This window comes from Temnothorax nylanderi, unplaced genomic scaffold, assembly GCF_030848795.1.
Source record: "Temnothorax nylanderi isolate EJ_2023f unplaced genomic scaffold, tnyl_v1.0 TNYL_tig0016_pilon, whole genome shotgun sequence".
NCBI classification, from domain to species: Eukaryota; Metazoa; Arthropoda; class Insecta; order Hymenoptera; family Formicidae; genus Temnothorax; species Temnothorax nylanderi.
The window spans coordinates 399,075-421,876 of record NW_027249078.1 but is presented as its reverse complement, the minus strand read 5'-3'; the positions used below and the strand labels follow the sequence as shown (position 1 = coordinate 421,876).

Genomic DNA, 22,802 nt, shown 5'->3' with positions numbered 1-22,802 from the left:
TTGCCCGCCGGTGGCTTTCAAGCGTAATATCTGATTGACAGCGATCGAGAACACTTGACCAAGTGTACTCGGGACCGGAAATTCAGCGGACTCTATTGCGAACGCGGCGCGATTCGTTAACAGCGTCAGCATCGCACAGCGGTATGCTATGCGTCATTACATCGCTCGCAGTAATACCGCGAGAACAGCATTGCCGAACGCGCGGTTATGGTTGAATATACAGCTGGTAACCATAGAACTTAACCCCGGACTTGTTAATAAATTACCCGATTACGAGAGAGACTTGTTCATCGTGCTCGCTTATGCGAATCCGATACACAACGTATTCGAACAGTTACCATCGCGCTGATGAGCTTTGTTAAAGCAATATTGTGAATAAATTCTTTATTATCTTTTTGATATTAAATTTTTTATAGACGCATATATTTTCTCGGTTTTTTGTCGCAATCAACAAAATACTGTCACGAATTTCTCTTAAAAAAAAGAAGGCAAATTATTTCCTTTATAATTATCAGTCATTTTATATTTGTAACTGAGACCGAAATATATCCGGGACGCTAATTTGTCGTCTGAATGAGATACATAGTATTAACTTAATGAAGAAAATTACTCTGGACGCGATATTACTTAGTTAATTATTTAATAACGATCGAAACGATATCTGATTATGTACAAATTACTATTTAATTAACATATCGCATTAGCATACTGCTCCTCGATGAATTAAGCCGGGTATCGATATACATTAGTAATGCCTCCTAGTTATTAGTTTATTACGATAAAGTTCAGTGCGTCATCACGAAATGAATTAATGATTCAACTAGTTTAATAGCATAACGAACACATTATATCGCGGTTTTCTTTTCAATGAATGATACAGCAAACTCTATGAATAATTCGCGTAGCTATAACGCTTTACAATATCTAATTCATTTTTAATGAAATAGATTAAATTATTAAATCTTAATTGGAACTAGCACAATTTGTTATTATTAATTTATGGAGTGCAGAATAAAAATGTTTTATTTCTTACTTATATTTTTTGTATAAATGTACATATATGATTTATTTAAATATTATTTATAGGAACCAAGAGAAACCATCATATTTATTCTGTAGTAATATATGTCAAGGATAAATTTTTATTTTTAATAAGTGCTTTTCGTACAACTTTACCATGTTATTTGAAAAGTTCACGTTTACTTGCAAGTTCCAATCGATACGTCGAGATCCCTTTGAAAAGCAGACGTGAACTTTTCAACAAGAGCATACTCGATAATATTTTGCTGCAAAGCAAAGTGGAAATTTTTAATGTACTTGAAACGAAAGATTCAGATTATCAGCTGACCGGCTCGACTTCCGGCACACCGTTAGCAACGCAAAACACACCGGACGGTCTTCCACCGTCGTCCCTTCCGACCCAGCAGACGAATAATCATCTACAAGGACTTCCCGCCTATTCGCATAACGACTATAACAATTATCCAACCTTGCCGGTAAGTACCGCGTTCTCTTTTTAGAAAAATTGATTAATTTCCTCGATTTTATATCGACAAAAAGACTAATTCCCAAAGATACATTGTATAATACACTATAAGTATTTAACCCAAATTTGAAAAATTATTGGTTAACTACAAAAATGCATGTATAAACGCTTTGTAATTGGTAGTAAAATTTAAAAGAGTAGATGCAATATAGCTGATGGGAAAATAAAGGTAAACAAAAATAAATAAATAAAATTTATCGTAATCTTATAAAAATGCATATGGGATTTTTGTAAATTGCGTTGATGTCAAATACGAGGGTTTAAATTTCAAAATTCAAAATGACAGATGCAATATGACGGACGCGAAAATGAAAATTTCATCAAAATCTCATAAAAATGCATATATAAAATTTTTGCGGTCATTGATGTCAAATATGATTAAATTTCAAATTTACAAATCCAATATGGCGAACACGAAAATGAAGAATGTCATTGAAATTTCATAAAAATGCATATGCCAAGGTTTTTCAAATCACTGAGTTATACTCCTCCTGTGCATATACATAGCTATACGCAAATAAATAAAAATAATATATTATGTATCTGTTTTTATTATATTGTGTTAATAAATATTTTATAAATTGTATTTTATATATATATCGATATATTTTTTATGTTCATTATTTTATATCTATATTTCAACAATTTCTTCTGTCCTTTTAACGTACATTCGTTTCTGTTTCTCACTTCTTTCTCTGTCCCATCATTCACGTGAAATTCCTCATGATTTGGAAGATGTTATATTTGGTATAACTGTATTTTAAGCCAATTGCCTTAATATTAATACATTTTGATATATAAGATATATAATATAGAAATTGAATAGCGTATAATAATCATACGAAACACTTTAGTGAATAACCGCCAAATGCAAAAGCCAATTCTCTAACAAACTCTAACAATTCCCTCCAGAATCTATGTTAAATTATACTTTGTTGTCCCGCCCGGTACAACTATATACCGTAGTATAGTTGCTACAGACATTACATGTAAAGGGATGTTCTGATTTCATGAGAGGGAAATGAATGTAATACGAACCGCTTGCAACAAAGAGAGAGACTTTAAACAATTAAAGTCGATAGTTTAAATCACGAGAATTTCGTTAGACAAGCGAGCGAAGGACGTTTTAATAAAGTTAATAGGTTCATCCAATGAGATGGGAAACTGAGGAAGTGGAGTGCAAAGAAATGGAAGAAGCGAAAGCAGTTCACCGAATCGCGCCGTTGTCGTACTGTCGCGTCGTTTCCTTTTTCCCTTCGAGCTTCGCGAAAAGCTTCGGCCAACGTTTTCAAGAAAGTCCTCCAGCGGTGTAGTTTGAAATAACAGTATCCATCCGGGGAGGATGGCGGTGCGTAAAGTTTCAACCGGAAAGCAACGCTTCCAGCAGTTCGAAACTAGAAAATTGCACTGTCCACGTCTCTCCTCTCGATTTTGGGATACATTCTGAGGTCGGGGAAATTCTAACGCTACGATTACGCAAATAACGATCCTCTCGAATGAAATTATTTTGCACACGGCACGATTATTAACCGACGGGTTGTAAACGCGAAAGAGAAATTTTACATTCGTAACTCGCAACGACGAACGATCAGAATCGAAATATCGCACTCTCCTCGTTACGTTCGCGCGGACTCCCTTTTCAAATTCTCCCCGATTTCCTCTTGAGCTCTTTTCGTCACGATTCGCTGCAACTTCACCCTCAATTTCACACCAAATTAATTGCTAATTACCGCGGGGATCTAAAGTTCTGTTAGTAAAACCTCGGCAGGAACAAAACTCCAGAGTGGAAAACTTTGATTATCGCTAAGGATTTTCGTATTCCGTTTCCCCTCGGTTAATTGTTGCTTTTTCTTTAAATACCGATTGTTCAAATCTTTTCGCTGAATTTGAAAACGTTTTCAGAATTGGCGGTATGGACGATTATCGGCGTTGAATCCCTCCTTAACCTTAAGCACTCGTGGAAAATTGTTGGAGTTCGCCAAGTCTCGATAAAATATACATTTCCATAGAGAATGTAGGTAGAAAGCCTGATGTATATAAAACGCGATACAGGAACCGGTTTACGCTTTGAAAATCTATAGAATTTGCGATTTCTTCCTGATCCTTTACATGATAAAATCCTGACTCGTTCCCGTGGACAATTTCGTCTGCATCGTACTTTTTCCCTGAATGTTCCATCGCGAGGAAACATTTCCCGCGTTGTTTTGCGTCCAATTTATAGGAAATGGCGTCGGACACTCGAGGGTTGCCGTCCTAAACAGTCGAAGGAACTCTCGCCGTCAAAAGTTTCCGTAATACGAGCCAACTAGTCCAGGCGGTCCCTCGAGAATATTCAGGAGTGAAAATTTCGAAAGTTAGACCTGTCCGTATTATCTAAGTCCTGGAACCGGAGGAAATGCGACGCGAGAACCGTCCCTAGTTTCTTAGGAACGCTTTCCGGCTCTATCGCGAAAGTTGACCGTCTCGCGGACGTGGGATTATTTAAATGTCCGGTCGTACGCGTCGCAGTACAATGGTTGCATTTACTTTGGCGGATTACGCCTCGCGCACACATCTATAAACCAACGCTAATGTATTGAAATTGGTTTAATCTCCTGTTACCCACGTGTCATTAGACATCCGAGCGGACTTGTTGCATAATACGCGGCAGATTCGATCGATGGAAACAATACACGTACTTAATCCCTAATCGGATTCAAGGCTCATGTAGAACCCGGCGATTATCGTACGTTTCCATAAATCTCATTCAGTTGGAGTTAACAGAAAAGTGTCCTGCTCGCTAACGCATACCTGCTAGTTCATAACTGAAGTATACATAGTTACGTTCCCATCTACGTTTTAGCCACTTAGCTAGATGATCATCGCTACAAATTAATCTCGTCTCGTTAAAAAAGCTTGCAAGATTTTCTCTTGCAGCAACAGCCCCTTTCATTTGCATTCGAACGTTCTTTGTGGATAGCACGTCCTAAATTTCCTCTTTCAGTTATCCGGGGAGGTAACGTACGCCGAGCTGTGCCTAGCGAGACCCACCACTCTGTCGACCCTGGCGACTGACCCCAAACTGGCTAGTCTCAGCGGCGGAGTTGGCGGTCTGGGTGGTCTTCAGGGCTACGGCAGCGGTCTCGGGGTGATCGTAGGCGGCAAGCCGTACACGAAAGAAGCCACGGTCTACGCCTGCATTGACCACAACGCCAGGCCACCCAAACTGGACGTCTCCAACGCGCCGTCATGCGCGACCACCCCTCTGTCGACGGCGAACGTGCTCCAGGACTCCACTGTCGCCACCGTGATGAGCGGCAAGCAGCATCACCCGGCGAGAGAGGTCGTCACCGTCCGCACGCCCCTGATCTCGACCCAGGAGAGCTGCGTATAGGGACGCGACTCCGACGCGCTCAACGTCAACGAGTACTACGTCTGATATGGCATACGCCGGCTCGTGGCGATCGTGCGCGTCTTCGTGGTGCGCGACCTTTTGATTCCTGGACTTGCGGCGCTCCCCCTGGTAACGTCCTCGAATTCTCGGGAAAAGGTAGAGTATGGTGGGGCAGGTTGGGACGGATTTTTTGTTTGGGCTCATATTTCCTGAACTAAGAGAGGTAAATTAAAGATCGGGGTATCTATAGATAGAGGGATCTTTTGTGTACGTGAAAGTAATTTTTAATTAATTATCTTCTAAACTCCTGCATTTGTCTCAATGTGCCCCACCCATGGGGCAATCTATAATAATGACTCAAACACCATTTTTTTAACATATGACTGTCTTTATTCAGAACAAAAAAAATTTACACAAAGAAGCCAACATAAATATTCATAAAAAAATATTTCTTTTTACTTCTCTTATTTTGTAGCACAGCCATAACTTTATGCATTAATGTGTACCTAAATTCAGAAAAACGTCGACAGATCAAGATTTAATTAGATCAGTTCTCACGTGACATTTTAGAATTTTAAGTATTACACACTATACAAATGAAATTAATTATTTATGACGTTACGTTACGATAAAACCGGAATTGTTCGCAAAATTGTATTTTTCAACGGAAAATAAAATCAGATGGTAATGGAAAAAGGACAAGAACGTGTCCAACATTGAGAAAATCTTCACGTCGGATTTTCGTAACTGTGCTTTATACGATGCACTTGTTTCGCGTCGCGACTGCCAGCGCGGAAATATTTTGCGGATTTTCGCGGAAATAAGTCGATCTTTCTCTCGCGGCGCGGATCTTCTCCGTTCTCGGTTCTCCGTTCTCCGAAATTTACCGTTGCACTTGACGCGATGTATTCGGCGCGATACGACACTCCGAGAGAAAGGGGGGGAGGGGAGAGAGAGAGAGACGGAGGGAGCATATCGTCGATAAAGACGCGCCGTTCTACGAAAATACACTCAACGCGACGATCTTCTTTATCCTCATACCTATTTTGTAATACAAAGTATACCTACTCTCGGGATAGAAAATCTACATTCGCTGTTACGAGACATAGGTACATCGATTTCTCCTCTCTCAGCCAACACAGGAAGAACGCAAGATCCGACGCCCTCCTCCCCTACGGGGGATCACCAACGAGAGAGCAGTGTAGTCTAGTGGCATAAGTGCCAGACTCGTAACCGCGAGGATTCAGGTTCGAGTCCAGCATCTGACCAAATATTGCTGGGCACTGCTACGTGTGGAGAGGTATATATGTATATACCGCATTTGTCCTGGTCTCCCCTACATATTAATAGTTTAGGTACATATTAATGCCATAACATAAAGTTATGGCTGTGCTATAGAAGTAAAAAAAAATATTTTTTTATAATACTTTATGATTTTTTAATGAATATTTATGTTGGCTTTTTTGTGTACATTTTTTTTTGTTCTGAATAAGGACAGTCATATGTCATATATGTCAAAAAATGGTGTTTGAGTCATTATTATAGGTTGTCTCAATGTGCCCCGCTCATGGGGCACATTGAGACAAATGCAGGAGTTTAGAAGATAATTAATCACACTCGAATGGGGTTTAACATATTAAAAATTAAAAATTACTTTCATGTACGCAAAAGGTCCCTCTATCTATAGATATCCCGATCTTTAATTTACCTCTCTTTGTTCAGGAAATATGTGCCCAAACAAAAAATCCGTCTTAACCTGCCCCACCATACCCTATGCCGCATATTATCGGAAACTTTCAAGGTAAGAGTAAATTTGCTAACTATAAATTAAATTATCCGGACTATCGATCTTCTCTTTCGCGGTAACGATGGAAGGATAAAGAACGCGCGGAATCTGTTCTTTGTGTAAATCCTTCCATCGTTACAACTTTCTAGTCTATTTGCGCGACTTTTCGTATATCTAACCGCGCGACATGTGAACGGAATGATATTCGCGCGGAAATTTTAGCGAGAGTCAAAGTTTTAACAACAATGCGGAAGGAGAGTTTCTTCCAAGATTACCTGACGTACATCCTCATATCCGTAAAGCACTGTAAATAGCAACTTTTCCTCGAGGAGACGAGGACACGGAGTAAATTTAGACTATTATCGAAATTACCGTGTGCGTTGATAAAGAGCCTGCTGCGCTCCGAAAAAATGTATATTAATTCTAATTAACGTACCTTGTACATTGCGCATCGTTCAATAGCGACGTGCGTCCACGCATTACCCGTAATTACGTTTCGTTCGATCGGAGAATATTTTGCGACGGGATCGGGGACAATAACGTTGCAGAACTGTTAAATTAAAAGCGGCTCGCCGACGGTAAATTATATCGTGCTATATTCTTCGAAACTTAATTGGAGTTTGAACTTCATTGAGATACCTCAGTCCGGAATAATGCTTTTTTAATCGGCTATCGGTTTTTATATTCCTACCAAGACAATCTTACTTATATAATCGCTTATATTAAAACTATACTGACTATCCAAATTTGCAATGCTAAAAGAACTTGAATTCTACGATGAAAATCATGAAAAAGAAAAGAAAGGCTTGAGAATAGATGAGAAATAAATTTGAAAATATAATTTATATCAAGTCGCGGCATAATAAACGCGTGTAGTTCACCGTTTAAGCGGCCGATTTTTTATCTTCGCTTCCCATTGAACACGCAGACTGACGTGACGTAAAATGAAATCTTGTAAAGACAAATGTGTATCCTAGGACTGCCAAAACGCACAACCCAACTGCCATGTCGCGCTCATTTTAAGTTCGCCATCGAGATGATGAAGAGCGATCGAAAAGTATTTTTCGCGCGTCGCCATACGTTGTGCACCGTACAAATATACACGCGTGTACATCTTAGAGATATATATATATATTATGCATATATATAGGTCCTCGTCGCATTTACGCAGCGGAGACAGACTGTAAATACCTTGTACATAGGGAAAATCGAGAAAAGAGAGACTTTATTTGCGAGATGCCCGAGGTGAAACCCCTACTTGTCTGAGGGACGACGGAACAGGCACGAAGGATCGTTATCGACGAATTCGTTAACGACATTACAAGGTACGTTCGCAGGGAAATCGTAATAGTAGCACACGAGAAAGGAATAACGATCTTGGCGTGCAAATCTTCTCTCCTTTAAGTAATAGAACTTTCCGAATTTCCGGGATTATTGTTCGGCATGAATTATTATTTAGTTTCTTATTCTAACCGAGTATATTAATTACATCCTTACTCCGGTATTTCGTCGTTCTTTCTCGTGGCTAATTGACATCAACGTACCCGACCGTAATTGACCGTTATTGACCACCGTCGTCGGTCGACGAACGCGAAGAAAGTCGACGTGACGAGCGTTCCTTCGTGTAACGCCCCTTCGTAATTTGTAAGATATATGCTCCGATGTACAGCGCCGAGATATTTTTTCAGAGTGTGCGTAATACATTACCTCCGCGTATATCGTGAAGTCTTTGGGCGCCCAATTAGGCGGGGTCCATTTAAAGAGAGGGCGGAAACTGTATAATTAAACGATTGGATTACGATTAATGGTCAGACAAGGAAATAAAGATATATGTATATGTACGTGTGCGTGGCGCGCGCGCATCTGTATGTGTATATGCGTATGTGCCTGCGTGAGCGCAAACACGTGAATTTCTCACCGTATGTACGTTAACGTGATTGTGGTAGCGATCTGCGATCGAGGATTAAGAATAATTAAAACGAAAGAGATATATATGTGAGTATATGCGCTTGCTGTTATTTCATGATTTTCTCGCAACTTATTGCTGCAGAAAAACACATTGATTCCTCTCTATCATTTTGATCTTACAAGAAAATATCTTACTAACGCAGACAGACATCGAAAGTCACGTTACACTTGAGTTATTTTTAGAGTATTCAAACTCGCTTTTCTTTCCATTATAGTTAGAGTGTCGCAGTTATTTGCGTCGCACTAAAGGATTTTCAAGAATTCACGAAAGGATTGAGATGAGACCGTTCTTTTTTTATATTTTACGTCCGGCTGCTCGAACGAGATCGAAGTGGACAGAGAAAAGAGAATTATACCTCGAGTGCTCCAATTGAGTCTCCGTAAAATCGATTTTTCTCCCGGAAAAGACATAGAATTGTTTAAACTGTTGCTCTCTTTTATATCTTGTTCTATTGTACTGAAGATAACGCATAATCTTCTATTGTTACCTCTGTAGCAATACCATTTTCTTAATTACGTATTTCTTCGTAGAAACAAAAAAATCCTGCGCGATTGTAACTAAATAACGTGGATTCTTTATTTGGATTTCCAAGTTAAAATTCTTTCCATTGTTTTTGATGAGATCCATAATCTTACGCTTTATTGCTTGAAATATCTATGCACACGTTTGGCCACAATAATGCAACCCAGCCTGATAAGGTTATAACTTATCACTCGTATCACGTACGGTGCATACAATAGCTGCAGTGCAGTAGCTGCAGTGGATCACCCGGTACGTATACCGGTGTGCCTGTGTACATATGTACAAAAGTTCGATTGGCGGGAGTCCTTCCGGTTTCGCAGGTATTTTAAGCACGCGCTCCGTTAACGATCGCGCACGTTTCTCCTCGCGTCTCCTCCCTAAATTCTCGCTTCTCGCATGCTGCAATACATTCCACGTTTTCTGTCAAATACCGTGTGAATGCGGCCGGTTCCGCTAACGCCGCGAAAATTTTGACGGTAATAAAGAAACGATGGCCAACGTCGCGTTTCGCGACGCGACCCAATTTCCGCGTTCGTGCGGGAAACGAACGCGCGTAATGAGCAATTACAGGCTGATACATGTCAGTGCTATTTTGTACTTCCGACTAGTTAGTTTGATGTTTAAGTAGTTTCGAGTGTGCTAAATTTCCATTGCGTTAACACGTTTCAGATTATTCTTTAACAGATTGAAATATCACAGTAATGTGATATATCATGGTATAAATAATCACATTTTGCAAAATAAATGTGCAAATATAAAAAAGGTTTTAGTTATTGTTGAAATACTGATTTGTCATTTCTGAGAATTCCAATATTTAAATAGTCAGTTTACTATCTATTTTCTTTTCCGATTTTTTAAAAATATATTTTACTCTTAAACTTTGCTTTCTTTTTTCATAACATCCTGATACAATTAAATAATTTGATGAGAAAATTCTGATAGAAGACGCACTTTTGTAAACGAATCGTAACGAATTATTATATAATTACACTTTATCCTTGTTCCGGTTAAAATCGCACTTTTCAATCAATGACGCGGTCGGAAAAAGGAGTAGACTGTTCACAGGGAATTCCGCAAATAAGAACTGCCCGTTAAATCGCCACGTTCGAACGGGCACATTCGTTTCACCACAGCTTTCCAGTTGCACTTTGTACAGAGTCTGCATTGCGGCGTGCATGCACCCGTGAGAAGCCTCTTGGGCGGCTAAATGGTGATCTGCCCAGAGCCGCGTTTTCGCCCAGTTTCAAAAGAAGCCCCTACATGAAAATCTGCATCGGCTTATCAAATCTGAAAGTCAATTCCGAACCCCGGCGCCTCCGCGGCTGGACTCCGCGGCACGAGTCTATTAGCTTGTACCGGAAGCACCAAAAGCCTAACCCTAAAAAGCATCAAAAGTCACTTTTGTAACGGAATATTCATCGACGCTTACGTATCACTGCCACCGATAACCGCCACACAATTCCCCCGACGTCTCCAAATCCGTAATCCATCCCCGCAGCACAGATACCCCATTCAAGTTCTTTTGAATATCTATCGGATATCGAAGTGTACCACAATGTCCGAATTTTGGAATACGGAATAAACATTAATTGCCCATTTACGTGGTTGGCACGATACAAAATTTCCTTCGTCCCAACTCTCGAGCACATTCGAGGTTCACTCGTTCCTCGTTCGTTCATCCCGGATATGATATTCATCGTAATCAAGTACTTTGCATTTACGTTACACACAAGATGTTATTACAATTACAATTCAATTGTCATCGTTATTATCGACGAGTAATTAAAAAGAAGAATATCAATCAAGTGCGAAAATTGACAGCTTAAAATACTAAACGGTGCTCTAGCAAATTCAAAATTCAAAATTTTTTTATTAGATATTATTTTTGAAGCTTAACTGATATTTGATTTTTACCCTTCGATTGACACTGGCAAAACTGTGACCCTTTCTATGCGTAACGAGAATTGCGACAATGAGGAATTGCGTCTATATTCAATTGTACATAATCTTTTGAATGAGTAAACGTGTGCGTGTTTGTTTGTACATTCTTCTGAGGTCCGCGCGCTTGTATATGTGTATGTGCGTACGAGTGAAATTCCATCTGGTGTGCCTGACGAGAGAAACGTGAGTGTGTCAAAAATTGAAATTGCGACGACCATACTACGTGTATCTACAATAATTATAGATCTCTCTCTATAAATATATACACACCTCAACGTAATCAGAATAAACGTGTTGATATAAAAACCGACAGGATGGAGAACCGCTGTCGATCTTTGGATGGCTTTAAAAACTTTAATCTGGCCTGGATTTTTTTTTTTAGATATCTGCGGTATCAATTATGGCCAAGTGTCTTTCTACCTTCTCTTTCTTTCCACTTTCATGTGTCCGTAATTTAATTTTCGCAGTTTTTAAAGTCAACCAACGTTTGCCAGAAAATTAAATTTTTGCGACCCTTATATATAGCTCCGTGAAAATGTACATCTTTAACATCTGACATAATCCAGTTACAGGTAAGTGTCATCGATATTATTAACGCGGTTTATCCTTGTAACGAGCGTTTCGATTCTTTTTCAATTTTCAAAGAACGACTCTTCTGGACGTGCAACAAATAATAGGATTTTGCCATCCAGCCAATTACGTAATGTACGCAGTGTATATCTGCGTTAGACATTATTAAAAACGTGGCATAATAAAGCATGCAAAATTAATACTGTATATTACACTACGGCGAAATTAGAAACGGTGTCACCGTAACGAACACTTTGTCGCGTTTCCTCCTATTAATTACGCGGAGCTCGAAGCACGAAGAGCCAGAGACGCCGAGTTTCATTATTTCATTTATCATGCAACCTATATGCGCGCACGCGGTAATGCGCGACTCCCGGGAAAGGCAGGATTACGTGGATGGCGAGGTGAGAATTCGCAGAGCCCCCGAAAGAGATTCCCTCCCTTCCACGTATATATATCGGCCGAAACGACCTTCACGTTTCTCGCCCCTCGCCCCTCGCCACCCCCCCCCTCCCCCTTTTCCGCCAATCCGGTTTCCCCGACACGTGCACCGTGCGTCCCGCGAGTCCTCCGGAGATAACATAAATCCTGGGATCGTTCCGACAGGCATCTCCGTGCGCCAGCCTTTCGTCTCTCTTGCCAATTGTCTGCCGGCCGTTCTCGCGAAATGGCGTTTACGTCGGGCGGAGACGCGAGATTGCGAGCGAGTAATTAAAAAATCGTCGGAGAAAACCTCCACTTTCTCTCTCTCTTTCTCCCCTCCTCACCCCCTCTCTTTTTCGCAGTGGCAGCCATTCTACCGTGGAAGAAGAAGGTAACGGAAGGTACACCATTTCACCCCTCTCTTCCCTGCCGTTCCCTACCGCAACTTTATTGCTTCTGGGATTTACAGAGAGCAATGGTAGATAGCAGCGTTTGATTATCTCGGTTTCGTTGACTGCTCGCCGACCGAGATTCATATTTCACTGTTCCGGCCATCACCGGCGTCGCTAAAATTCAACCGGCGTAAAGGTAGCTTCAACGCTATGATCTCACCTGAGTTCTCTCCCTCATAGATTTCAAACGCGGATATACGTCACGTGATTTCCACTCGAATAATCCATCCCGGAGAGGCTCCCCACAAAACTGCCACTTATCGTCAATATTGCGGATATGCATTACATCCACGAGCGCTACTTGATGGTTCGTTAAAGCAAATTATTTCATCGTCGAAAGAGATACTCCCGGGACCATTGAAGGGCTGAATTTTCAGCCGGCTTCTCCAAGCGGCAGTTTCAACAGAATCAGAACTTCGCTATCGCTTCGCGATTTAAAAACATCCTGAGTAAATTCCACTTGATAGTTATTGCCCGCCTTGCCCGGGTCCCGACTCGGCAGTTATTAAGATTACGCGTTCTGGCGCGAGAGGAAGGCTTCAGCGGAGTAGGAGGGTAATAAGGGCACTGACGTGGCAAGTCGGGGCGAAGTCAAGCGTCTCGCTACGGAGATCCGAGCTTCGCGGTTATTACCGAAAACTTATTAAGTACACGTCGGATTTCTTTACTTACCGCAACGACAACGCGACGAGGTATTAAGTTACCCACGGTTCCGCCCGCTCGCCGTAGAACAAATTATTCCGAGCTCGGCTTCTACCTGAGATTTAGCTATCGAATTTTTTTTGTTTCGCCCTGTCAAAAAATTTCCTACGTTTAATGGCTTTTTTCTTGCTCTTTTACCGTGCACAATCGCTCGCATTACATTATCGGAGTATTATCGGATCGTTGACCGAACGATATATAAATGTTGAAAATCGACGTAAATCTTTCGGTGCACCGATTACAGCGTGTTCAACGAAACTTTTTTTGTTCCCCATCAACGAGCATAGAAATTAAGCGTCAAAGGATTTTAAATACAGGCAGCCTGCCTGACAGTTTGTCCGTGCGCACAACGTAATTGCATCCGAAGTATAAGCGCAGTTACGCGCTAAATAAATAATGACACTTTTTAATTAATCTTGAAGTGCGACGCATCCCGGGAGCGAAAAAACAGGACGCGATTCATTATTCAATTTGAACAGCAGTTCACACCGAGGGCTGAGAGCGGGGGGTATTCTGCCAATTCGGCGAGAGAATCGCGTTACGCGAATTTGCAATTTATTTTGTTAAAACAACAAATTGGGTTGCCAGATGACAACACTCCGCTTCTTGATACAACTATATGCGTCCGGCTATACGCCGGCGCTCTACAGATCGGTAACAATCATATCGATGTCGTTTTATTCGCTTAATCGACAAATATATTTATTTCACAGGGAATAGAATTGTGGCCCTTCCCAAAAAAAGTATATAATATTTTATAACAATATGCATTTCAAGTGTAGTCAAATTTCCTCTAGCGTTTCTCTTAATTTTGACGTGTTCAAAAACCGATGTTGGGAATACGCGAAACAAACGCGTTGGACACAAAACGACAATATAAAATTTGATATCCGTGGATAATTTGTTATTTGCGTATTGATATATCGTAAATGAATTATATACGTTATTGTTAGCAGTTAGATTTATTGGATTTTATATTCATAGATAAAACAATGTAGGACAACAAAGAATCACTCTATGATATCGTTGCGGAGTGTTTGTATATTTATTGACCGTTTGCATTTTACCATAATTATATGAAACGAGATACAAATATCAGAGAACAATGTAGCGCGGTTAGCGGTTATCATGTTTATTTTAATAAGCAATATTTAATGGGCACACAAATCTGCGTGTTACTCCACTGAAACTCGAAATAAATAAAGAGAAAGATAATCGCCTATCTAGCTCAGCAACATTCGCGGCTCTAGAATACCCTTATCCTTTATTTGTCTCATTCCGGCGCATTTATAATCGCTCAAGTGAGTTTCGCGATGCTCCACGCAGCGCAAGCCGGCCCCGGCCTGTGTAAAAACCCCGACGACGCTCTGGAGTTAATTAATATGCCAAGATAAAATACGCACAAGTCATGAGCCAGTTGCACGTACGTGCCGTGTCGGCCAAGTACCGATAATTCGTGGAGGAAGTGGTGGAAAGAGCGTTCACTCGAGATGAAATATGTCGCTATCATATCGAGGGCGCTCCAAATTATGCAAGTAGCCTTTAAATTCCGTGCCTCGCACGGAACCCGGCAAATAAGGCTGCAAGTAAAACGTAAGCTCCAGCACTTATACGACCGAGCAGAAAGCGGCGCTGGATTTTCTTTTAAATATTATTTTCAATTTTGAAACAATCAACACGAATAGGAGGAATATCGACGTATGTATTGTAGTTACATATTTTTCTGAAAACATATTTTAGAAGTTGCATTTAATTTTATTTATGTGATTATTAATATTACTTTTTTACATTTGATTAAAAATAATATTATTAAAACTTACGTACGAAATTTAAATTAAAATTTTAATTAAAAATATATTACGTTTGCACTGAATAAGGATGCATTATGTAAATTATATTTGAGAGAACGGTCCTCGCCATAGTCTTCAGAAACAGTTCGTAGTCTTCATCGTTATGTTATGAATGAACCAGTGCATGCTAAAATAATATGAAAAATACGCATAATGTGCGTTTTAATTGCCACTTTATAATCAAAATAGAATATGCATTTATGAAAAAGAGCGCGTGTTTTTGTGAGCTTTCTGTTATTATTTTACCACATATGCGCTTTACAAATTACACAATTGTGCAACTCTGACTAATTCTTTATATTTTTAACAGTTAACAACATTAAATATTTCGAATTTTAGGGAAATAAATTATATAAAATTATATATTTTTCCGGATTTAATATTAAATTGCACTCTGTGCTTAATACATATGGCCCATATTATCATTATAGAACCTATGAGTTGCAGACAGTTCGCACTGAAAGCTCAAGGATACCTCTAGGATTAATACCTAATTTAACCTGATAAAATATTTACAGATAAGACACCGCATTCGCTGTAATTTCCGCCAAGTCTCACGCGATGTAAACCTCATAATATAAAATTTTTAATGATGAGCGATGATAGAGTCGGGGCCCCGTCCCTCCATTTTCCACGGCAATTTATTTCCTCTATTTTTACGAAGATTGCACAGCCGGCCGGGGTGCGAGGCGGCAGGGAGCGTGAAACTTCGGGTGATGAGTATATTCTTACGACGTGCTGAATTTTTTTACGACTACAGAAGAACGACCGGTTAGAGTAATGCCTCTATTACGTATCTAGCCCATCGTAATTGGCGTCGTAAGCAGATCGATGAATACGTCGGCTATCCCGGGCGCGGTAAAACTCAAGAACAAAAAAGATCTGTCAATTTTCCCTGCAGCGCTGCAGCGTCGACAGGAGATAAATGTTTGTCAATTTTTTTCAAGACAGCAGATATATCTGTAAAAAGCAGCGCGTTGACCACGAAAGCTTTTTCATAGATATGAAAACAGATTGAATAATATTTTCGCTTTAATATTGCTTTAGCGAAATTAATTTTAGATATAACTTTACGAACTCAATATAATGCATGAAATACATATTATCATACGGAACAAATCTATTTATATGGAAACTTTTAATGAATTTTAATTGAGCCCTTATTCTGAGCCCCGTAGTATATATTATGAAACTTGTACCGTTGGCAGAATGTCTGCTAACAAGCATAGCGAATAGTTTGATGACGCAATTCATGGTTTATTTTAATTCTTCCGCGAATTGCACGGTATAAGCGACAAGTATTTCAATGGTACAGTGTAATCTCGCTATTCCGGGAGTAAACCGCCTATTCCGCTCTCTGCTAACTACCCATTAATGTCGCGAGGTATCTCCAACGCCGCATGATTATCATACGTTTGTATTACTGCTCGTAACAACGCGGCGACAGTCGTGCCTCCGTGTACGTCGTTTCTGACTGTGGGGCGCGCATGATTTAAGTCTTAACGCGAGCGTATAACGCGCGTCCATGTCGGAACGCGGAGCGAGGGATGAAAGAGCCGCCGGGGGTTGTGGAACGTTGCCGTTCGTGAATTATGCCCATCGATCGGCGCATTGTAACGTCGTTAAGGGACCGCGGATAGGCACGCGAGATCGTTCGAAGAGATGGCAGAATGATAAAAGATTCGATCGGGGGATTCCCGTGCGATGGTGGTGGCGCGGCACGCCGGTGCTTTTATGGAAATGTGGATTCCGGACCGGCGGAACACGACGAATATACAAGACGATCGACCGGGGGCTCCGGAAGAGCCGAATGGTCGTGCTTTTAGAGACCGTGAATTTTTCACAAGGATAATACGGCTCAGCCAAGATCCCCCTATTAGGTACAGAGGAGGAAGAATATTGTTTCCTTCTTCGGGCAGGACGAGCACCGAAACGCTTCGTATATTTTCGTACAGTGGCGAACCCCACGGCACAGAATTTTCAGGATCTCCATGAAATTATCAGTAACGCGCTCTCCGCCATGCGTTTCCATAGATATTTCCTAGGGAGTGACACAGGACCAAACATCTTAGGACAAGTAAATACTCTGAGAAAAATTAGGCGGCTCTTCGCGGCAGAAGTTTGCGTGAAACTTCTTTCTACGGAAGTTAGGAAGGAAAGTTTTCATGATGTGTGACCTTTCGGAGACCGATCGTGACCTTCTTACGCGTCGTCAAATGCAGCTTTGACCTCGACCTCAGCTATGTTTAACATTATCTTCTCTCTAATGCGCAACGAACAAATTCGTTTTAATATACCTTCCGTGCAATCGATAGCACCGATTTAAAGCCGTTCGAGAGTCTGAGTATAAATTTTTAATTGGCACAATTGGCGCGCCAAAATGTGCTAGTTGCCAGGGGCTATTAAGGAAGCGAGAGCGTGCTCTCCTTCGCGCTCGCTGCTGATTTGCGTATCTACTTATTTGCGCAAAGCAAACATGCGTGAGTAAAGTGCCTGCTTGAGATAATGGCATCCTTTCGTCGTATCTCCAACGACGTACGAAATTGCAGTGAGATATAACAAATGGCAAAGGGAAGACTACAATAAGTAATTTATTTTTGTCATTTTGCTGAATTATTCGCAGGAAATTATCATACATCTTGCAGTCCATTGTATAAGCAAGGCAAATTTTGTTTGCGCGATGACTCTTATCGGAGTTCACTTATCTTACTTTTGCGCGAAGCGAAATTGGCTGATTTAAAAAAGAAAAAGAAAATACAAGTGTGACAGGCACAAATAATAAATATCTCTTGCATATCTGACTGGAGAATAAAACCAATAATTTCATAAGAAGTGAAAAACTTTATACTTGAACATTTAAATATATCAGTCTTAAAATATAGTTTATAGAATATTGATAAAAAGACAATTATTTCCATTTAGGTGCTTTAATCTTAAAATATATCACGAGTATGACATGCCTCTTTCGTCCACTTGTTCCTTCAATTACGAAAAGAGAAGAAAAACAGGTCAAGAACTGAAATGGCATCATTTGACAGGATAACTCCTCTCTTCACAGTTGGCCGATATCGATTGCGCTAACAAGATAACTCGATCGCCGTAGTCAGACCGCGCCAGTAGTCAGCCACCGCCATTAGTCAGACTCAGAAGCGGTCTTCGCGTCACGGACGGGCCAATAAAGTGCCGGCCAACGCCAACGGCGCGGGATCCTCACGCCTCGAGAAACGATTTTTGTAACGCGATCTGGCGTGACGCTCGATTACCTCGAGGCGCTTAGAACGAAACGCGAGAACGAATTGGAGCATAATTCAAAGAAATCGCCGATCACGTGCTTAAACCCTCCACTAGCCGTCACAGTTTGACATATGTATCCGCCATCGTTGGTGGATCAGAGCTGCAGCGTTTTTAAGCGCAATGTGTGCGCGCTGTAATATACGCGGTATAGAAAACTTTAAAATATAATCTTAATCCAATGAGAAACGAAATAATGTTAAAATCAAATAATGATTAAAAATTAATAATCTTACAAAAACGGATCTGACATCTGTAGCAATCCATTTAATTAACAAAATGAATTATAATCTTGTATTTCTAGAAGAATTCATTAAATTTGATAATGCTGCAGTGCCGAGAGTTGAAAGTTTATTTTCACAATTTCTTGTTCTACTTAATCATTGATTAAACGCCTAAGGAAGGTTTCATGTCCCTATTTTTGTTCTATCGATTAGTTCGGCAATGTCCACCACAAATTCGATTGCGGGCAAACTTACGACTAGCCAGACTCGTTTTGCGGATAATAAATCGAGGGCGATAGATTCGCTGGCGGATTGCAGCACGAACTGGACTGGCTAGAGAGAAACGAGAGAGGTCGATACATATTTTATTTCGCGCTAGGTTTCCTTGGCACGCCGGTGATTTTCCATCTAGATTTTTCGAACAGATCGTTCATCGGATTAAACAAATAAACTAAAAAAATCTCAGATACAAAGGAGAATCCTCGCAAATTATGACGCATTTATCTCTTTTGTATGAAATTAATTACAAACTACAATATATGTTTTATTTTCTCTCGCTTCCTCCCTCTATCTCTCCCTTTCTGTCTGTCCCTATCTTTCTACCACCAATTGTGATTACAGTAGACTTCCCAGTTTTGGTAGTTACCCGCGGCACAACCTACAACAGTATCGGATTACGCTACCGACTACACTAGCACTCTGCATAGCCACGGGCAGTAATGTTTACGTTAGCATACTAATAATGACGTGGCTCCCGGACTCTCGATATTATACAAGCGCGAACGACTAGTTAGTCGGTGGTCCATTCTATTTTAGAACGATTCCGGAAATTCGCTTCGATAGTAATGCGGTGGTAAAATTGTAAAAATAATCTCCCTTCCTCTTTCCCTTTCTCTCTCTCTTTCTGTTTTATCCTAAGATACAATAGCAGCGGCAATAACGATAAATAACAAAATACGACACGTTTCAGTTAAAAAATATGTATTTATAAGCATGTCAAACAAAACGACGTTAAAGCATATGCCGTTTTTGTTTCTTCAGGCAAATGGAGCACGTGAACTTATTCGCGTGGAACATAGTATAACAATGTAGCGTAAAAGATAGCATATACAACATTGAAGAAAAAGCAAAAAAAAGTTTAGTGTACGTTTTGCATAATTTCTACGACTAGGAAGATAATAAAAGGAATGCTAAATTTCGTTACACGCAGCAGAATATTGCAGGACCATCACGCATGGACCAGGAAATGGCGCGTCGCGTTAGAAATGCGTTGAAAACAGGCACAAATAAAGAAATCAACAATTTTTCAACAAACTCACAATTTACAAGCGGCAATTATACGATAGAACATGGAAAATTTAATGGAGTAATTAACGTAAAATATCAAAATTTTAAAGGTACCGATACATTTTATATGCAATTTTACTTCAAATTATACGCAAAACAATGTAAAAGCTGATATAAACTTTGTGCGAAAGCAGATATGATATTGCACGCGCGATATTTTCCGCGTGTAAAATATACACAGAAACGAGAGAGTAGCGTGTCTCTAGAATACGCGCTGTGAATATATACGCAAATAGAGATATCAAAAATTCGTCGACAGGATTATCAATTTACAATACGACAAACGTTTGGAGTCGCAAACAGCGGCGTAAAAGAATTATGCGAAACTTACACCGTAAATAAATAAATACAGAGAATTATATATATTTTGCGTAATACTAGACCGAATAAACGTTAAATATTAAATCTGACTACACAATGTATAAATGAAAACTTTATGTAAACGCAATATTTTACGCGCGGGAAAATAAGTAAAAAAAAAAAGACAGAAAAGACACGAATAAAGAACCAGCGTGTCCCGATGCTGACGACGCGCGAAAGAAGAGACCAAGAGTTTTCCAAGCTGGTCGATTTGTCAAGTGGAGCATGCCTCGATACGCAAATATAGCGTAACGGGTGTAACGGGAGGGCGCGAGAGATTTAAGGTACGTGTAAACAGAGACGCGAGACAACGGCAGGGGTGGGAAGGGAAGCGCGTTTGTTGCCGGTATTGTAAAGCAATCAGTTTCGTATTCGTCGCGCTGACGCGTCGCGAATTCATGCCCGGCTTGCAACGGGCTTACTTTACAAAGGCGATTTGCAGTCAGCGCGACTGTAACGAAAATAGCACGTTGCCAAGATCTCGGCGCATGACAATTCCGTCGCAGTCGCGGGGGGCGCAGCTTGCAGTTTTACCGGTTTTGCGATCCTCTTACGCGCGTAAATAGCGCCGACTCTCGAAGGGCTTTAACGATGAAAACATTTGGACACGTGGCGGTACGCGCGTGCGAGGACTTTCGCGAACACGTTCGGCCTTTTAAAGCGCAAAAACGCATGAGGCATTTGCGCGAGAACTCTATGCACGAGTAGCGGGGAAGTATAAATCGCGAAAATCACCGGTCACGTACTTAGAGTAGATTTCCACTTTCCAACGAGTTCGCTGATCGTCCAGCGTATCACGCGTCGAATGAACCAACCGGGGAAGGGAGGGGAGATCTAAGAGTTTTTCGTTCGCGAGATAATAAATCGCCGTGGAGGTGCTCGAACCGCGACTACTAAAACGAATTATAGTACGGACGAGCCGGTCGGATGGTCACGTAGAGGAAAAATTAGTGTTTCACGGGCTACAAACTCGCCGAACAAATCGCTCGCCCAAGTTTCGTACATTATTTCAAATTATTCGACTTCCGCCATTAGTCTCGCCGTTAGAGCTCGCGAGCGCCAGCTCGTTTACCTCTAACTTTTCCGGATTACTTCCTCGCCGAGATGCTCCTAATTGGTATAGCGATTAATGGCGAATATATCGGCGGGGTCTAGCGGTCCTTTTTCACTGGGAAACACCGCCGTACTTTGAGGGCAAAACAAAACTGAATGTTTAATGCGGTATAAACAAAATTAAATTTAATATCCGTGTGTGTTCCATATGTGTGTTGCATTCTGAAACGCGAAAGCATAATTCATATATGCTTACATACAAAATATTATCTATCAACTCAATTTCGCGATCGCGATTTGCCGACTTCGTTAAATAGCGTAATTCACTGTCAATTAGCACGACAGCGATAAATCTGTTCACGCTCTCCCGCTCTCTCTGTTATCCACTACTTTTCACCGTGTCATCCAAGAATTAACATCTCGCGCGCGACATATATCTGAGTTTGTCTCGCGATATAAATGGATGTAGCGCCTATCGTTATCGTGGCGCGGAGAGGAGAAGATAAAATCGGAAGCTGCGTCGGAGGCGGAGGCGCGTATCCGGCCGCACTCTTGTAACTTAGCCACGCGGAAATTTGCGGCGGCGATGAATCGATTCATGCGAAATCAGCTATCGAACGCAGTCTTTCCACGCCCGTCAATCGACGGATATACGGCCGGCCAATGGTGTCGGCGGCGTAGATTCACGGTGGATACGCATAACGTGCAGCGATGACGCCTAATTGCATAAATAATTCAACGGACACGAGCGCGGCAGGTATAACCGGGTAGGTGCAGTTATTGTCCGCGTATAACGAAGCGTTAGTCTGTTATCCGTCGGTTATACCGTCAGGCGGGGGCCATCCCGTTGATCCTCTCCGAAATTCCAAAACATCGACCGCGTTCTTCCCGCGATCGTAGTAATCTCCCAGAGAGCTCGATAATACAACCGAGATCCGCTCGTTGACGCGACAGCTTTTCGACGCTCGCGAATCCACCCGCCGCGCGCCGACCGAGATCTACCCGCAGTAGATTTCATCTAAAATTATAATTTCGCTATGTGTACGCGATGTTTGCGCAACAACGCTGCATAGATTTGTAAGAAATATAACGTACATCTCTCAATGTGTGTGTACCATATTAAGAATAAAATCAGTAAAAATATATGACATTTATACACGTTAAATTTTGCTCCGATTATTAGCGTGAATTTTAAATTATTAAAATTTAATTTAATTTTGCAATTCTTCGTAAATCGTTGTGTTTGTGAACCGTATCTCCTGACTCATTGGTTATTCCATAATTTATATCCCGTCACAATTCACAATGATTTATATCAGACTTATTTGCTTTCGAATATATGAAATCAGCTTTTTAACACGATTCTTAAAACTTAACGTGCTATCGAATCTTA

The 22,802-nt window shown here is 40.8% G+C and overlaps 2 protein-coding genes across 5 annotated transcripts in view; one reads left to right on the top strand and one right to left on the bottom strand.

The window, feature by feature from the left end:
* LOC139768408 (synaptogenesis protein syg-1) overlaps positions 1 to 11,447 on the top strand; it is a 268,779-nt gene extending 257,332 nt beyond the window's left edge. For all 4 annotated transcript variants that reach the window (XM_071698554.1, XM_071698556.1, XM_071698555.1 and 1 more), the window contains 2 exons: positions 1,330 to 1,496; positions 4,530 to 11,447. In XM_071698554.1, coding sequence (XP_071554655.1) covers positions 1,330 to 1,496; positions 4,530 to 4,919 — 557 coding nt within the window. In that variant the 3' untranslated portion in view covers positions 4,920 to 11,447. The remainder of the gene's footprint in view (positions 1 to 1,329; positions 1,497 to 4,529) is intronic.
* The window catches only part of LOC139768413 (uncharacterized), a 370,378-nt gene that overhangs the window by 284,594 nt on the left and 62,982 nt on the right, over positions 1 to 22,802 (bottom strand). The gene's annotated exons all lie outside the window — the stretch shown is intronic.